Here is a 17,657-nt window from a genome sequence, read left to right as displayed (position 1 = left end):
TGTTCAGCCTGGAGAAGAGGAGGCTGAGGGGAGACCTTATCGCCCTCTACAATTGCCTGACAGGAGGCTGTAGTGAGGTGGGGGTCGGTCTCTTCTCCAAGGTAATGGGTGATAGGATGAGGGGAAGTGGCCTTGAGTTGCGCCAGGGGAGGTTTAGATTGGGTATTAGGAAAAATTTCTTCACTGAAAGGGTTATCAAGTACTGGAATAGGCTGCCCAGGGAAGTGGTTGAGTCCCCATCCCTGGAGGTATATAAAAGACGGGTAGACGAGGTGCTTAGGGACGTGATTTAGTGGTGGATAAGTACAGTTGGACTTGATTTTAAAGGTATTTTCCACCCAAACAATTCTATGATTCTATGATACCCATCCCCAGGGTGGTGCCTAATGTCCAGGGCTGGGTCTGCCCCGGTGCCCCCCGGCCACCCTGCTCATGGCTGGGAGTGCCATGCCATGCCCTGCCATGACTGACCCTGGCAGTCCTGGGGCCTGACAGGAGCCAGCCCAGGACTCCTTAGGACACAGTGCACAGATCACACATCTGCGAATGGCTGTCATGGACAGAGGTATGGTTGCTCATGCAAGCCCACCCCAAGTGGGAAGAGGATGGCTTGACCAGCTCCAAGCACTAATGTAAATGCAGCCTGTGTAGAAGCAAGTTGCATTTACTCTGGTCATTTAATCCATTATTTGCTACGATCCCTGCCACCTGCATGAGTTTTCTTCCACAACCTCCTGTTTGTTGCTAAAAAGACTTGTGCAGAAACAGTTTTCTTGGGGAAGGTGCACTGTATGTATGTGTGCAAGCTGGGTGTTTTGAAATGCTGCAGGCTCAGCGAAATTTCTCCCTGAATGTCAGCCCCTTGCAATGCTTCCTAGCACAGACAAGGCTTTAGATCCTTTTGTCAGTGTCAGTATCACCTCTGAGACTGCCCTTTTTAGTTCATTTTGAGAGTAAACAAAAGCAACGTGCATGAAAATACCCCCAGCATGGAAGACCATTGACACGTGAGGCGGTGGGGAACTGCAGTTCCGACATGTGCTGCCTTTCCCACCGTTCACAGTAAATGATGCCCAGGGACAGGCTGCCATCCCACTGCACGAGACAAATGTGGGTTTTCATTTTCCTGACACGCTGGTTGCCAGAAGATTTTGTTCATTAAAAAAAAGAGAAAAAAGAAAAGCAGATCTTTGATATCTCTTTGCATGTGGAGGCTGACTTGAAATGAAATGTAGTGAGAATTAAATAAAACAACTCTACCCCATAAGATATCTAGCCTGAGTTAATGATAGCTGATTTTCTTAGTACTCCAGTACTATGATTGCACCTTGTCCTCCAGATAAAAGCAATAGAACTTCATAAGAAAAGACAACTCACCTTTCTTGAACTGCTAGTGCTTCTAGCATTAGGTAGAGGAGATAATTTTCTGGTTGAGATGAAAGTCAGCGAGTTGTACAAAGGTTTCTTACCGTTAAGGACAATGCCATGCAAACAAAGGTGAACTTCTTGATATGTGTTGCTGTGACGGTGCTGTTGGTGTTCACCAACTTATTGCTGGGGTTATTCTAGGGCGAGAGAAAGAGATAACGAGCATTAGCTTGGCTCCAGACAAGCGGGAGGCTGACGGCACCAGGTCATGTGTTGGACCTGACTGTCTGTGCGCAAGCATGTCTGTCTTTGCTTGTTTGCTTTTTAACCCAGAGCTTTCTGAGTACTTTGTACCACCACAGAATATTTTCCGCTTAAACTGACAGCAACTGCTCCTATCATCACTGAGGGTTGCTTAATCTCCCTACTCTTCTAAGGAGTAAGTCTCATTTAACAAATTCAGATTTGAAAAAGGGTGGTAGCTCTTTCTAAGGAAACTGCACATAATTGTTTTTACCTTAAAGTTTGTAGCATGTTTTCTCAGGAAAAATAGGATTCCATTCCTTTTCACCACAAAGTGGTACCGAATCCATATGCCAATGCAAGCACCTTTACTGATCCGATTAGACAAGTAGGTAATATAAACAAAGCCCCTGGAACAGCTGGCTCCATTAATGCAGTTTAATGAACAGAACATAATTAGGACTATTAGATGTTCCACCTTGAACATGGGCTCTGTACTCATATGGCAGCAAAGTTTAAAACAACAACAAAAGCCCTCTTCCAAATGTCTAATATAGCAAATGAAGCTGAAGATTTAAAATTGCCCTCGGGGAACACATAAAAACAAAGTAAATGGTCTGTGAAAGGAGAGGATGGGATATCAAAGGCAGGGCACCATTAGGAGCCCTGTAGCAACAGGCTGTTGGGTCATCTAGTGCATTTACCCTGCGGCTGTTTGAGATACACAAGTATGTGCCCACGCTCATAAAACCTGTGCCATGAGATGTAGGACAACATTTGTTCATCCTTGATGTAACTCAGGTAGAACAGCAGTATCTGTCACACAGTCAGCCTCCTTTACTGAAGTTACTCCTAAGAGAAATAGGAAATTACGCAAATGCATCTTGGGAGCGGACAAACTGAACGTGAGCTCTGTGAAGGGTACACCATTTCACACACATTCAAGTAGTTGATGGAATTTTGTATTTTAAAGCTTTTTGTGGTGATCCATGCAGCAATGGCACCCGGACAGTCCCACACTCCTGCCTAAATATCTGCTTGGAAGTTTGGGTGCCTGAAGATGCATGTAGGCAACCCAGACCCTAAAGCAGTAAGCTACGTCTGCCCTTTTTGGGAACTGGTTATGAAAACTCTCTGTAAACATTTTTTTAATGCATCTATTCTTATTCCTTGTGTTTCTGAAGAAATACTTTGTTATTGTTAGTTTTTATGTACGTGAGAATAGGCCTTGCTTACATAGCTCACCAGAGTTTAAACAAACTCTGCTGCATGGCTCAACTTTCTAACAAGGGTAAAATAACAGAGAGGAAGGAAAGCACACCCAAATCCAGCCATCCAAAAGGGCTGTGAAGAAAAAGGGCTCTTGTTTGTTCCTACCTCGCTGCTGCTAACTCTACCCTCGCTCTGCTCCGCCCTTTGCTCTCACTCCAGACCACCGACTCTTTACTCCTATCTGTCTCTTGCACACAATTTAGTTCTTGGATCAAAACACAATGCAGATTATGGAGCAAAAGGAGTATTCATTCCCATCTATTAATCAGATAAATAGAGCTCATAAGTCCTCTCTCAGCCGGTGCTGCTGCTCTGAATCAGATGGCACAGTCCATTAAGAGTAATGGTATTATCACCGTATAAAACAGCAGAGGACAGAACTAGGATATGCCTGTTTTCTTTCAGAAAATCATAGAATCATAGAATGTTTTGGGTTGGAAGGGACCTTTAGACGCCATCTAGTCCAACCCCCCTGCAGTGAGAAGGGACACCGCTAACTAGATCAGGTTGCTCAGAGCCCCATCCAACCTGGCCTTGAATGTTTCCAGGGATGGGGCCTCCACCACCTCTCTGGGCAACCTGTTCCAGTGTTTCACTACCCGTAGGAACCCCTTAACCTGAGTGTAACTGCTGGGCCATGAGGTTGCTCTGGACACAGAGTCTCATAAAAGACTGAAGCAGGACCCAGCATCTCTCTTACAAATGTGAACACAGGTAGCGATTTCCCCGTGAGGACAAGAATCTGACTTCTCCAGTAGAGCCACTGAAGAGGGGCATACTATCTGGATCCCAAATCCCATCAGCCAGTTAAGGCAATGCAGTGCGCTTCTGGTGGCCATCAGCACTGCCAGCTTTCTCAGTTACCGATGAAAGAAAATGGGAGTTTGAATGCATGCAAACTGTTTCAGCACCTGAAAATACTAGAGACTTTACAGAGTCCAGAAATAAAGTGATTCTATCTGGACTCTTCTGAGAAAGCCTTAGCTTAAGGAAACAAAGCTTTGAAAGGCACGGTGACATGCAAATGACGTGTAACTGAGGGTAATAAAGCAATTCTCACATCCATCTAAAAAAACTCTCTCTGGGTTTCTGGTTTGGTATTTATTGTCTGAAACATACAATGGAGGCATTTGCACACATGGTTGCCAGAATAAGATACCCTTTGTACTGCTGCTACCTCACCTAGCACATTTTATGCCAAACTGCTCTTAAAACATGCAACTAAAATCCCAATTATATGCCTTTTCAGCAATTAGATAAACTGTACCTATCTGTGCCTTACCCTAGCTTTTTCTTCCTCACATTTGTTCCACAAGAGCTCCATGTAAAAGGCTCTAAGCCTTTTAACTGAAATAAACAGACAAATCATGGTCTGATCCTGTCACCACTAAAGTTGTCAGCACGTCTTCCACCAGCTAAATGAGACCTGAATTTAGGAGTCTTCATTGCTGTTAATTTTGCTTGGCAATAGTGCATCTGATTGTGGCTTGTAACAGATGAGGTTAGCAGCCCCTGTGTTTCCTGTCCCAAACCATTTTTATCTTGCAGTTTATTGGTTTTGCATCTGCAGTTCCTTTCCTTCTGAGAAAGCCTGCATGTTGTATTGTATCTGACAGGTCAGTCTACCTGAAGTTATGGCTGATTTGACTCTGTTTTGGTTTTAAGTTCTCCTTGGAAATATGGTGGATCACATCAAACAGGGCTTGCTTCAGCTAAGTACATCCCTGAGCAAGCAAACATTTTTTTGATCAGTATTTGGAACCAGAAAGTTCAGTTGCTAATTGGTAAATAAAGGGAAGGAGAGGATCTGGCATTTGAATTTGGATGTCACAGGACACGGCTGTTCTTCGCACAGCATATGGGCTAGTGAGTACCAGTTCTAAACCAGAGCAAAAAAAGAGTCTAAAAAAATTAATTTTCGTTATATATTTACTCTGTGTGCTTGGTTCCAGGAGCAGTCCTTGCATTCTTACATAATTACATGATTTGCCAACAGAAATCTTCATAGTCTTGGTCAGCTAAGTATGTTGTCTGCGTTACTGCCAGTCTATGAAACAACCTTTGCTAAATATTAACATAAGCAAATGAACCCAAACCCATTTGAGAGATACCGCAGAATCTGGAGCAGAGAGGTAAGCTTGCTCACTCACTGATGGACACTTTGTGAGAAATCACTTCATTAGCTAAGTAGCTACATCATAGCAAGTAAGTGAGGACGTTTTTTTAATCCTAAAAAATACAGCACTTATCTATTAAAAAGGTAGCTTAATACCTTGTAACACAGAGCGAAGGTTAAAATCATAAATCAGACAACAGCTTGAAGACACCAAAACCAAATTAATTTTAACTAGGATTTTAAGAAAACCTTATCAGTGGGACAAGGAACAATAGTCATCAAAACCAAAAGTAAAGAGAAGCAAGACAATAGATGATCATTAATAGAGCCCTACTTAATCTTTGGTTAGTTTATTTTTTAAATAATCTGTTGCACTTGATAACAGAGCCATGAACTTTCTTCATATTTGTTTGGCAGAAATTCCTCTGGCGTCACCGAAGCCACCCCTAAATTAAAATGTTGTAACAGAGAGAAAGAGGAGGACCATGCATGTGAAACCACACCAAAGGTATTTATTACATTGCTAACAAGGGCACTCACCTTGTCAAAAGCAGGGTATACTGCCCTGATCTCTGTCAGCCAGCCATACGGCATGTGTCCCACGGGATACGTAGCTGTCAGAATTGCCACCGCCTATGAAAACAGACAGGGAAACATGAACTTCAAATCTCTGAGCAGAACAGTTAAACTAACATAGGGTGCCATTTCCCACCAATGTCACCACATTGGCCTTGACACAGCGAGAAACCAGGCAGGCGACTGGAAGCTTTTTGTTTCAGGAACACTGTCAGAGTGGCCATCATTTGGCCCGGCATTTTAAACTTACAAAATCCTACATGCCATGAAGCTACGTTACTCAGCTTTGTCGTTCCACCATCACACAAATACTTTGGGATAACAGTTAACTTGAGCTGGCGTGAGCCCCTCAGCCAGCCACGTAACTCCCTTCCACACTGCTCCTGAGTTATTTTAGCTACAGACACCTGAGTAGCAGAATGCTAGTAGCTTTGTATCAGATTTCAAAATTTTCATTTTTATTCATTTTGCTTGGTTATTCTTAAGTAAAACAGTTGTTTAGTAAGACAGACTACAAAACAGCAGGCTTCAGTGGCTGACTGACTTTGGACATCAAACTGACTACTCTGGGGCAGGGGGTACTTATGAAACAAAAAAATCCCCCTCTCCCCACTTTGGTGCTTGTCAACAAAAACCAGACAAAAATAATTCCAGATGACCATTTTTATCATGAGAAACGACTCACTGCCAGCAATTTAAAACTAGGCCCTTTTGCACTTTCACAAGTACAGTGTAAGGGATACATCAAAGACATAAACCCCCCTTACGTAATTATGTATGAAAGATTTTGCCGATGTTTCTGATTTCCGAAAAAAAAAAAAAAAAAGTCCAAATACATGTACTTCATGTCTTTCATGTAGGAAGGGTGTTTAGAGAGCTCTTCCTGCAGCTGCTTGGAAACCTACTGTCACCCCAAGTTTTCTAGTCCTCAGAGCCAAAGTGTGCATCTGTACTGAGAACTGCCTAACTCCCTTAATTCCAGAAATCGAAGTGTTCGACTGCCTTTTGTCTGCAGGTTCAGATCTGCTACAATCTGCCTAAATTCAGATTCATTTTACATCAGCAATGGTAGCATTCAGAAAGACCTTTTTTAACTGCTGCTGTCTCTGTTTCACTCCTAAACTTTCAATGTACATTTTTTTCATTCTCTGAGCCCGTTTTCCCATTATAAATGTAATTCCTGCCCTTGTTGGATTAGAAGATCTATACAAACACAGGATCATGCAGCAAGCTAATTTGTTACCTGTGCTGTTTAAAAAGAGGGGGGGAAGTAGTGCTATCCACAAAGAGGAAGAGAGTGGGATAGATTCTTCCCTGCTAATAATAGCTTTAATAATGTTTAATGTACCTTGAAAAAGTAATTGGTTCAAAGACAACAAATTGGAATTTTAAGCCAGTACCTTTTTTAATTTCAAGCCCCTCCCTAGTATTTTCAGCAGAATTTCCATCTGTATGAAACCTAACTAGGTTAAATCAAATAAGGCATATAAAAGATATTCTGCTTATTTTCCTGATGAATTCCAAAAAGACCACAACGACACAGTAACTGATAAAGAAAACAATATTTCACTACCACATTTTGTATGCTAGATTCCACTTGGATTAAATTATCAAAGTTTTCAGCAGTGATTTTTCTTCCAGTATTTTTCCTCAATTGGTGGGATCCCAAAATATGTGCATGAAAGCTTCCCTGAATGTCTAGAACTTCTATTTACAGGTGGAAAAGTCCCCCATCAAAGCCAACACCAGAAAAGGTACCCCAATCACCATAACTGTGCTGGCAGTCCAAACAGCAGCAGTGGGATTTGGCCAATGCAAGTGGACTTGCTGTCCTCATGAACATGCCACAGCCCAGCCCTTCACAGGGGCATCCTGCCCACACTGAAATCTGCTGATATTATTGAACAGAGGACCTATAAAACACCTGTGTATACTGATGTTCCAGACACCAGTGTTATCTGGTGTTGCCAGCACCTCCCTTTTCAGAGGCAGTTATTTCAGAAGTCAGAGAAAGCTGAAATGTGACCACTACAGTTAGCGTTAAAAGGCCAGCAAACCACCAGCTATAGCATGTATTTGGAGTCATCCTAACAGCAACAAAATGCAATTGGCTAGCCATGAAATGTGATGCATCTAAAATGAAAAGTCACCAAGAAATGCAAAACTGATCTCTGCTAACCTGCTCTGGCTCTCCTTGCTACTAACTATGCTACTAACGCATAGTCTGATCCCTGATTTACACATGTAAAAGTGTTACATTTCCTAAATTCTCTCTCCACAGCTGTTTATTTGCAGTCACTGGCAACTCCTGAGCAAGTAAAATATGCAGTATCATGTATGACAAATTAGCAGTGCTGAGAGAACATTTGTTAGGCATCAGCTGTTTGAATTTTCCTTTCCATTTAGTATCTTACAGCTTTGTTTTTCCTATAGAAAAAACATGAGACATTTGCTAATGACTAGACATCCTCCCACAGAAACTGGCAGCAAAGGTTCCCCAGACTTCTTAAAAGAATAGGTCAGCTCATGGTGAGCCTTGGTGAAGGCTCTGCATTACAATCAGAAGCCCGTCTCCCACCAGCTGTAGGAGACTGTTGGGGTAATCCAAAATTCCTCAAGAAAAACAGGGTGCATTTCGTATCCCAACCAGGAGACAGATTTTATTTTTTTTATGTGCTTCCTTACATCTCTACGCTATTCTAGTGTGATGCACTGACTGCTAACAGCAGTTTCACATCAGTTTGCGTAGCCATAAATATACATGACAGGAAACAGCAGAACACGGGACTACTGACGACTGTCCTAAAATCTTTGGGATCCTAATGCTCCAGAGCGTATGTACCTATATGTAGAGCATGAAAACCTGGCATGCAGGAACTGTTCAGTGAAAAAATTCTACTGGTCTTGTTGAGGGAGAGGTCCTATTAGGCCTGGCAGAAACACTCACGGTAAGAGTCCAAGCAGTCTTCTTTTCAAGGATAAAGAGAGCACTAAACAGAAACGCATTTAAGACAATTTTTTTCCTGTCAGCACGGCTGAGAAGAGAAACACAGAGGTAACTCCATGTAAATGATCATTTGCAGTAATAGAGAGCACTGACTTTCTTACCTCTGTGGCTGAGGAACTGCCACCTAGGTCCCGGGAGACAAAAAGGTTGACAATGGGCCTACTTATTCGCTGAGTTGCCAAAATTAAGGCCAAAGGCCACCAGAAACTCAGCATCTTCCTTATTGTAGCCTCTCCCTGCAACATACAGGAAAAAAAATAATAAAAAATAGTGGGTTTGGAAAAAAACATGCAGAACTGAACCAAAAGCACAGAGAAAGGATTTTTGCTTTTCCCACCCATTGTCAGTTTGGTACATTAATTTCAACAGTTTTCAATATGAGGAGCCTAAAATATTTTCACCCATGTTAGTAAGACTGATTTGAAAGAAGCTGTGTCATGGATCTAAATAAATAATGCATAAGTTATCTATCTGCATAATTTGTTCCGGATACCAGACAAGGATATGTGAAAACCAGTATGACATTCGAGGAGAAAGAAGATTTTTGAGACCTTCTTCCCTGTGAAATAAGGTGTCCACTTAGTTGATGCTGTGCTGTCTTACAGCTCAGGACAGAGCTCAGGACGGAAGTGCTCAGTAGACAGCACATCCATACCACGGGAAGCGCTGCCTCCGGTGCACTGTTGCTGGAATAGTTTCTACCATGCCTCTTTAAGTGAAAATGTTTTCTCCCACAGGACGGAGAGAGGAGACCCTTCATGCAGAATGGCTTAATACAGTATTATAACACAAAAAGCAAGATTAAAATGATTGAATTTGAAAAAGCACCAAGTATTAAGACATACCCCCATTTCAGGCCCACTTCTGTCAGGAATGACATCATGTATGTTCCTGTAGTATCCGAGGCATAACGTGGTACATCGGACAAGTGCTCCCATGTATAAGGACAAGATTGGGATCAAGAGAGGCTCCCTGCACTCCAAGTGACTGTGAAGCAAAATGGCTACAAAAACAACCTGCAGGGCAAACAAATAAATGATTAGCAATTTGTCTGCATATTTCTTTAGGTTCAACATATCTCTCATCTGATTCAAGCCAGTCCATCTGAACCAACAACCACGACTACAGTATCTATCTGACTTCAAGCTTGTGGCATTCGAAACTTTGGCCAGGACTGCCCCCCCCCTCCCTCCCCCCCCGCCATTTGGTCATACAAATGAGAGGAACAAGAGTTAGCATCACACAGAAGCTCTACTAAACAGTAGTTGAAGGTACGGGCAGGTGTCAGACTAGGAGCCATAAATAGGAGAAGGTTAGCATCAAAGTCTGGCAAGGTCTGGCAGCAAGCATGTGGCTGAATGTCACCCTTCCCAGGAGAATGTGCTATTCTGATATACGCTGAGGCTGGAGACATGCTTCTAGGGTCAGCTTCTAAGCCCTCATTTTTTTTTTTTTTTCATTGCGGGGAGGGAAGGGGGGTAGTGGCAATGAAAAAGCCAGATGTTTTAAAGTATCCACTTCAGCATTTATAAGCAGGAAATCTTATGTCATCCTACTTTTCTACTTTTTTGAGTGAAATTTCAGTATTTCAACATTCTCTCTTCAGCTATCTGAGTGCCACATTGATGTAAATGAAATGGAAACTTTTGGGCTAATGAACAGCTCATAATTCAGTCTTGTAAGATTAAATGTTCAGTTCAGAAAATGCAAAGGAATTAATATGGTATTGTTTTCTTCGTTAAGTACAGAGCTGATGATGTGCCTGTTAAATTCCAAATGTCTCTGAATGGGGGGCACAACTGGTAAGCCAACTGTGTTTGGTGCTGTGAACAGCAGAATCAAGGACAACGCTGCCAGGACATGCTGGCATTCAAGTGAGTTACAAGAAATACGAAACACATTGTTCAGGGGCAGGTTCTCTCCTTCATTGCTAGAGCTCAAGAAATACTTCAGAAAAATCACACTGTGCAAATGTTTCTTAGGCATGCCATGCTGTTCACGAGGGTTTGCAAAAACGCTCTTTTGAACCCTAGAAACAGAAGCAAAGTCAGTCACAAAAAGTGTGTCTATGCAGCTACCCAAGGAGAATTCGCTACTGCCTGCACACGTATTGCTTGTGTGGGGAGCAGATGTAGGTGTAGAGAGAGAGTTCTGGGGTATGGAGAGTCACAACTTTCTGTTTTCCAGATTTGCTCTTGTGCTGTGCAATATTTTGTTGAGAGAAGATGACAGGTGCCATATTCTTCACAACCCTGGCACCCCACTCACCAACCGTTGTGGAAAGGGCATGTGTACAATGGCCAAAATAATAATTTGTTTCTGTATTTAGCTGTATATGACCTGACATGCATTCAGGGTCAGCAAACTCTATAGGTTGCATCAGAACAAGAGCAGATCCTGAGGGTTAAGGTCATTTACAGTAATTGGTATTATCTTGAGGGATTTAGTGCAGTACTGGAGAGGGGCAGACCTGCCAAACATAGAATAGCAGCTGACTGAATGGTTCAACCTGGTTTATGGTTTGCTCGTATTTAGTGGGAGGAAAATGCTGTGGAAAATTGAACTAAGTGTTGTTGACTTCATATTTCCTTTGATGTCATACTGTTATTATCCTCTTTCTTACCCAGTCATTACCCCATTCAGCTGGTAATGGGGCAGTACAGCAACTGTTTTACAGGTGCTGGGACTCTCCATTTTGCAATATATATGCTTTAAAAAGAGGCCTGTATATTGATTCTCAAATGCTACAACACTGGTCATCAGCAATGTGTATGAATGTTGTTTTTTAACTGTGTCTAGTACAAAGCTCACAAATGAAAGCTGAAACAACATTTGGTCTTCTCTGCATCACCAGGGTCTGTCACCACAGATCCCTTCTGCTGCAGCTCTGAGCCTTCACCTTTGGGGCCAGTAGCAAGAACAGTGCCCTACTGGGACTCAGAATGGCTTACACTACTGCATTCACTGGATTAGACGGCATGTGCAAAGCTGATGGGTGAACTGGGAGAATCAAGCCTTCACTTCTCCACCTACAAGTCCCACTCAGGATTTCAGTGCAACTGAAGCAAAGCGTGGGTGAGAATGCACAGGGGGGAGAAAGGTCTCTTTCAAAACAGTCAGTCAGCCTCAGGAGTGGTAGAAGCCATCAGCCTCTTTGCCTGACCTTTCTTTTTCCCAGATGTACACATGTACATACTACTTGTTTCTCAGCCATTCTGAAACAGGGTTGTGGAGGTGCCGGAAGACATGGCCCCTAGCCCAAACAATCCTGGTTCCCTTCTCCTGACATCGGTCCAGTCAAGTGAGGCCAGCCTCAACCACAACTGTCAGCAAACAGCCTCCACAGAGTGGGGAAACAGCCAGAGAACAGCACACAAGATTAATTCTTCTGGTGTGCTGTTCATGGTAGAGAGAGAAGGCAGTCTCTGCACAAGGGAGCTCCTGCTCAGGAAAGCATCGAGTCTGTACCGCAATGGAAACAGTGACTGCTAAGAGGAGTCATTACCTGAGCTATGACATCTGAGATGGAGGCACATCCCACCAGGAAACTGTACTTGTGTTTCAGCAGAATCCCAGCATGGGTCCATGCCTAAAAAGAAGGCAGAGAAGAGTTTGGGAAGTGATTACGGTATTTGTGAATGATTTCAGGCCCCAGAATGCTGTTTGCTGTTTGTTCCATTATACACAAAGCTCTTTCCCACCAGCAGTACCTGGTGTGAGCCTGGGCCAATGTTAAGGCAGTAATGCAGCGAAAGCACTGCCGCATTCAGTTCCTCATTGCCAGGGCTGACAGCGAGAATGGGAATAATTTTATAGACTGTATAGAAGTTTCTCAGCAGATCTAGTAAGAAACTGTCCCTTCTTCATAAAACAGATGCTGCACAGAACGGATTATCATACTAAATAATACGAGGGAAAAAGTGTTTATTCTTATTCACCAGCTGGATGCACCTCTGAAGTGTAATATTCATTGGCCCACTGAGTTATATTGAGTCCTGTCTGGAAAATAAAACTTAATGATCCAACTTTTTTTTTTTATTGTCAGCTACTGTTTCAAGCAAAGTGGTACAGAAAATGGCGGAGGCATGCCATGAGAACGTTATCCTTTATCAGTTCTACACACAAGTAGAGGCATTAAAGAGAGCTGCCATATATTTATGTTGTTCAGCCCACAATCAGTAAGCCTGGTAATTTGGGAAGCAGCAGACCATGCCATGTGTGGCTGTCTTGCCCAAGCATTTGAGATATACTGGCCTTAGCTGTGCTTGCAAAAATTGATGGTAAGAAGTATCTTTTCAACAAATTTGCTTTGAGAAAATAATTGAGCTTATTCCTTGTGAGCTCTACAAGTGAGCTGGGAATGCACAGCAAATCCAACTCTTTCACTACAAATTGGAAGGAGAGGACAGATACAGACAACTGGTGCAGCTCATTAAGAGCTCATCAACTGTGCAAGACGACCAGCGCTTTTCAGCATGCACATACAGTAACTCTAACAAGGCAGCTAAGGTTTTTCACATTTGTCATGATCTCTGGATGTTCAAAGTCCACCCAGATGCTTTTTCCAGGTAGCAGAAAATGATGCGTCCTGGTATATCCAGAGCTACTGCTTGCAAAGGACCCACCTTCCTCCTGCACACCTCCAGTTACCCATCAGGTAACAGACTTTGTGAACTAAGGTCACCAAAGAGAAAAAAATAACATTAATACTAAAATTGAGTTCTGAATCAGGCACTCACCATGGCATCCATAAAAGGGAAGGCAGCAAGATAAAGAAAGGCCCTCCGAGTTTTACTTCCCACTGATTCATCCACATGGTGCAGCTTATTAATAATGTAATACCCCAAATCGCTATAGGCTGTAGAGACACAAGAATAGGAATGAATAATGAAGGTTACATATGGACTCTGGGTGAGATACTCAGAAGCACCTGAAAGACTGTGACGCCTAGGAGCTCAGGCATGCATGCACTCAGCAAACAGCTGCAGGGGCTTCAGGATATTACAGCCTCACCAGCTGCTGTTTATGACTAAGGAGTGCTCTCATGGTTCTTTTTCAAGTAACCTTTAGCAGAAGAGCGATAACAAATGGCTGCGTTGGGAGATGAGTATAGTGTGTGCCACATCTGTTTGCTAAATGAACGCACTGGTACTCCAGAAAATCTACTGCTCTTTCATTAACTCAAGGCTCTTTACTAGAAAAGCTGTTTTCACCAGGCGTGTATTTCATTGGATGTAGTACCTTATACCTTATAAATGCTACAACCATCTGTTGTCACAGCATTCTCATGACATTACCTGTAAACCTGCCCAAAGCTGTAAAAGGATATTACGACTTGCGAAGGCGCGCAACAAATCACACTCGTTATGCCTCTCCCTTAGTCTGCTTAATGATCACCGCAGCTGGGACCGGTCAGGGCATGGTGACCTTCGCTGTACGGCCTCTGGGCAGCCTCCACCAGCCTTAGTTTCCTTCCTTATCTAGAGCTGGCATCTCAGGAGCCACAAGTCAGAAAAGGGCACCTCTGGATACCAGGAGGCTGCCACTTCCCATCGCCAGTATGTTATTTCGCTGTCCTGTTCCAACCCAAGATGAGAATTTTCAGCGTTGGGCAACATGCCTCTTGCCAGGTCTGTCTTCTCAAGGCGTTGGGTTGAGGACGGCACAGACGCAGGGACTCGCCACACAGCTCTCTGAAGACCTGCTTATGTCTCTGTTAGTACCCATGTTATCCAGCTGTTTTAATAACCCCATAGTCCTCTCCATGACCAGGAATAACAAAGAGCAGGCTATGAGTGGCGTCTCCAAACTATGGGGACTTACATATTATGCACAGTTAAATAATCCGAATAGTTTTTAACTTTTTATAAACTATGTTCTAGACCTGCATATTATTACTTCATTTCCTCTATACACTTGTAATAGCTGTTAAAAGAAGGATTAGGTTGTAAAGTCAACCTCCCAACACAAGTAATGGCAGAATTACTTGTGCCTGGGGAAACTTACCTCAGTTCTCTTCCACTTGTGTCTTTTCTAAGATAATTTTTTCAAAAGTGAGCATTTATCTGATTTTCCATTTATAACAAGTCTATTATCATTGTACTGAGCTTCATACAAAGTATTTCAGGGAAGTTATCCTTTTCATGCATGCAGGTCACATAATTGGATTGACAAATGCTCACAGTAGTCGTCCAGATCAATCTTTTTAGCTTAGAACTCTCTCTCTTAACTCATAAACAGTGTTTGGAAGCCATTAAAGAGGAGTTTAAGTCATCATTGTTTTGTGATGGCTGAGGGATACAGCAGTTAAATGGTTAACAGTGTAACAAACAAGACAGTGTAAACAAAGTAGTAAAATAGAAGGAGGTGGTCTGACAGCACTGGAAGCTGGCATGAGCCTCATTCCAAAGAACCAGGACTGCCCAAAAGATACTAAAATGTTAGAAACTCGCCTTTTTCCCTATGCTGGTCCCTATCTGTGTCCTTCACCTGAACTATGACTGTTAGACTAGCAGCCTCCCAGCTCACCCAGTAATCCCCAAGTTGCTTAGCCATCCTCCTGAGGCACTCCCAGCCTTGTTCCCTTTTGAAGGGGGTTGGGGAAGAACTTCAAATCAGGACTCCAACCTTTCCCCAGTTCAGGGAGGCCAGTTCAGTCCTTTAAGTGTCCATGTGCTTGTTGCAGACCAGTCACACATCAAGCACAGCCTCTTTTTAACACCAATTTTCGCTCAGTATTTTGAAAACTCTCTGTTATGCCCAGATTTTTGCATGGTAAGTCCTTGTGGAAAGCTGCATTTATGGCAGGGCAGTACATGGACGTTTCTGAATTGAGTTATTTGAATGAAGAAGTTTGGAAGGCATGTGAGGCAAAGCTGCCTGTGAGGGTCAGATTCACCGACCTGTCTCTTAAGTTCTGCTGAAGTTGCTTTACATTTATCCTGCACAAAAACTTAAAAACTGCTGCAGGAAACACCGCAGCCTTAGTCCCCACGTGGGGACTGACAGAACCAGAGTCCAGAAGCTGAGGAGCCTGCTTCTGCGGAGGGGCCTCCACCAGCAGCACAGTGCTGGGGAGACAGCACGCCACAGATGTCACCCTCCGTGCTCTCCTGCACTTCACCTGCTCGGCTTCAGCTGCTTTAAATGAGACTTAAAGTGTTTAGAAAGTGAGTAATAAGTAACTTTTTTAGCTCTAAAAGCCATTGAGATGTTTACTTTTTTTTTTTTTTTTTTAAAGTTGACTATTACAGAAAAATTCACAGAATCAGAGGGGTCAGAGGCTGAACTACTCTCACTTCTAGGAACAGACGGTTCACCACAGGGTTGTAGTTTATTGGGAGGGCACCCTCGAGGGACTTATACCACCACAGCCCAGAGCACCACATTTTTAAGATTTCTAGGGGTATTAGCACTGTGCTCTGTAAGCTTTAAGATTCTTTTTTCCTCTCCCCCATCCAAAAAAAGATCTAACTGCACTTTTTAATGTGATTTTGATTTTAAAATCATAATGGCTAAGCTTAAGAGCTGGTTTTAAAATAGTCAAGTATTCCATGTGTCAGTGAAAGCACACAATCACTTTTGCTGTTGTCCATGAACATTTCCATCCTCAGAAAGAAGGACTCTGCAAGATGAGATTTACTGGCAAATATACAGGCATGTGTCTCTGAGCTGTGAATAAAGCAAGTGCTGATGCAATTAGAACTTAACCTTGGCCAACCTTACAAACTTATTATGAAGCATGGTACAAAATTAATAACACAGACAACAGAGCTGAAGAGTATTACATGACTCTAAAGCAGATGGCTCATCCCATTCCTTGCATCATTTCAACCAAAACAGAGAAGTCCAACTCCAAGACAAGCTGCCTGTTTGCGCTCCTCTAAGACCTCATTTATTTTGATATGTCTATGGATTAGTTCGCTAGAGAATTTAGGCAGGAATTCTTGCTTTTGGCTTTTCCAGTTGAGTTTTAAGACCCAGAAGCTTAAGAAATGACACTGAAAACTGCTCACCTAATTGGATCTCTTCTTCCCTACACCGATTTCTCCAACAAGCCAGTTACTACCACATAAACTTCAGACATTCTGAAAACACACTCTTAATGATGCCAGCAGTCTCCAACAAATAGCTGTACCGTAGTCATTTTGGAGCTGTCTGCCACCCAGCATGTTATACTTAACATCATAAAGAAAACAAAAAGAAACCCTCATGGGAAGTGTTACCTTTTAATCCCAGACACAAAACTACATATCTTAATATTAGCTTTACGAGAGGAAAAAAAATCCAAAAATGTTTTTGGGTTAAAGCGTGTTCTTTTTAGATGCATTCCATCTTCATACTTTGCTGCCAGTTTTAAAAATGAACTTGGAGACTTGAGAAATAAAAATCTATTCTGCTGCTTGTCAGAAAGACGGCTCACATGGCCAAAACTGGTGCTGGTCAGGAGTTTGTTCAGCTAAGTGATTTGGGCAGATAGGAAAATGCCAATTAAAAAAAAAAAGAATGGTAAATCTTTGTTTGGAGATAACCACAGGGTACGTAGATTTCTTTAGGTCTTTGATTAGCCTGACTTAAAGCAGAAGCAAAAGCACGTGTCCCCCTTGTGAAAGCCCAGATGATCAGAGTGTTTTAAGCTTTGTGATTTTTTTGCTCATAGTAATAAATGAATTTTAAAAAAACCAGCTTAGGAGCATCTCAATGCAGACTGAACACAGCAATCATCTTTTTCTGTGCTCAGCTCTAGCTGCAAAATTGCATTAGCTGATTTTCTCAAATCTATCAATGACCGTTGGTCTCTGAAATACTCTTAGGTAGGCCAACATCTCATAAGTCTCAAAATTAGCCTGTTTTAACTAAAAACCGATCCTTGCTATCCTAAAATCCACAAATGCTTTGGTCACAGGCTGTCTTCCTTCTTCCTCTGCTCTGACTACCTTGCTGATAAGAAACTGCCCTTGTTGTGGGAGAAAGGTTGGGGCAGGTGGGAAGCATGTTACTGCTTTAGCAATGGCCATCTGAAGACACTGCAGTAGGGCACATGTTTAATGAAAAATATTTTATCATCTTTTAGAA

At 42.6% G+C, this 17,657-nt stretch overlaps 1 protein-coding gene across 1 annotated transcript in view; it reads right to left on the bottom strand.

Moving 5' to 3' along the window:
- ANKH (ANKH inorganic pyrophosphate transport regulator) overlaps window positions 1-17,657 on the bottom strand; it is a 210,131-nt gene that overhangs the window by 23,951 nt on the left and 168,523 nt on the right. The window contains exons 3-8 of the mRNA XM_035890687.1: window positions 13,322-13,440; window positions 12,088-12,171; window positions 9,428-9,598; window positions 8,684-8,818; window positions 5,540-5,632; window positions 1,470-1,565 (exon numbers count right to left, since the gene is read on the bottom strand). Coding sequence (XP_035746580.1) covers window positions 1,470-1,565; window positions 5,540-5,632; window positions 8,684-8,818; window positions 9,428-9,598; window positions 12,088-12,171; window positions 13,322-13,440 — 698 coding nt within the window. The remainder of the gene's footprint in view (window positions 1-1,469; window positions 1,566-5,539; window positions 5,633-8,683; window positions 8,819-9,427; window positions 9,599-12,087; window positions 12,172-13,321; window positions 13,441-17,657) is intronic.

This window comes from Egretta garzetta, unplaced genomic scaffold (genome assembly GCF_000687185.1).
Source record: "Egretta garzetta isolate BGI_Z169 unplaced genomic scaffold, ASM68718v1 scaffold413, whole genome shotgun sequence".
Taxonomy (NCBI): domain Eukaryota; kingdom Metazoa; phylum Chordata; class Aves; order Pelecaniformes; family Ardeidae; genus Egretta; species Egretta garzetta.
The sequence above is the reverse complement of the archived record's forward strand: the minus strand, read 5'-3'. Positions and strand labels throughout refer to the sequence as shown.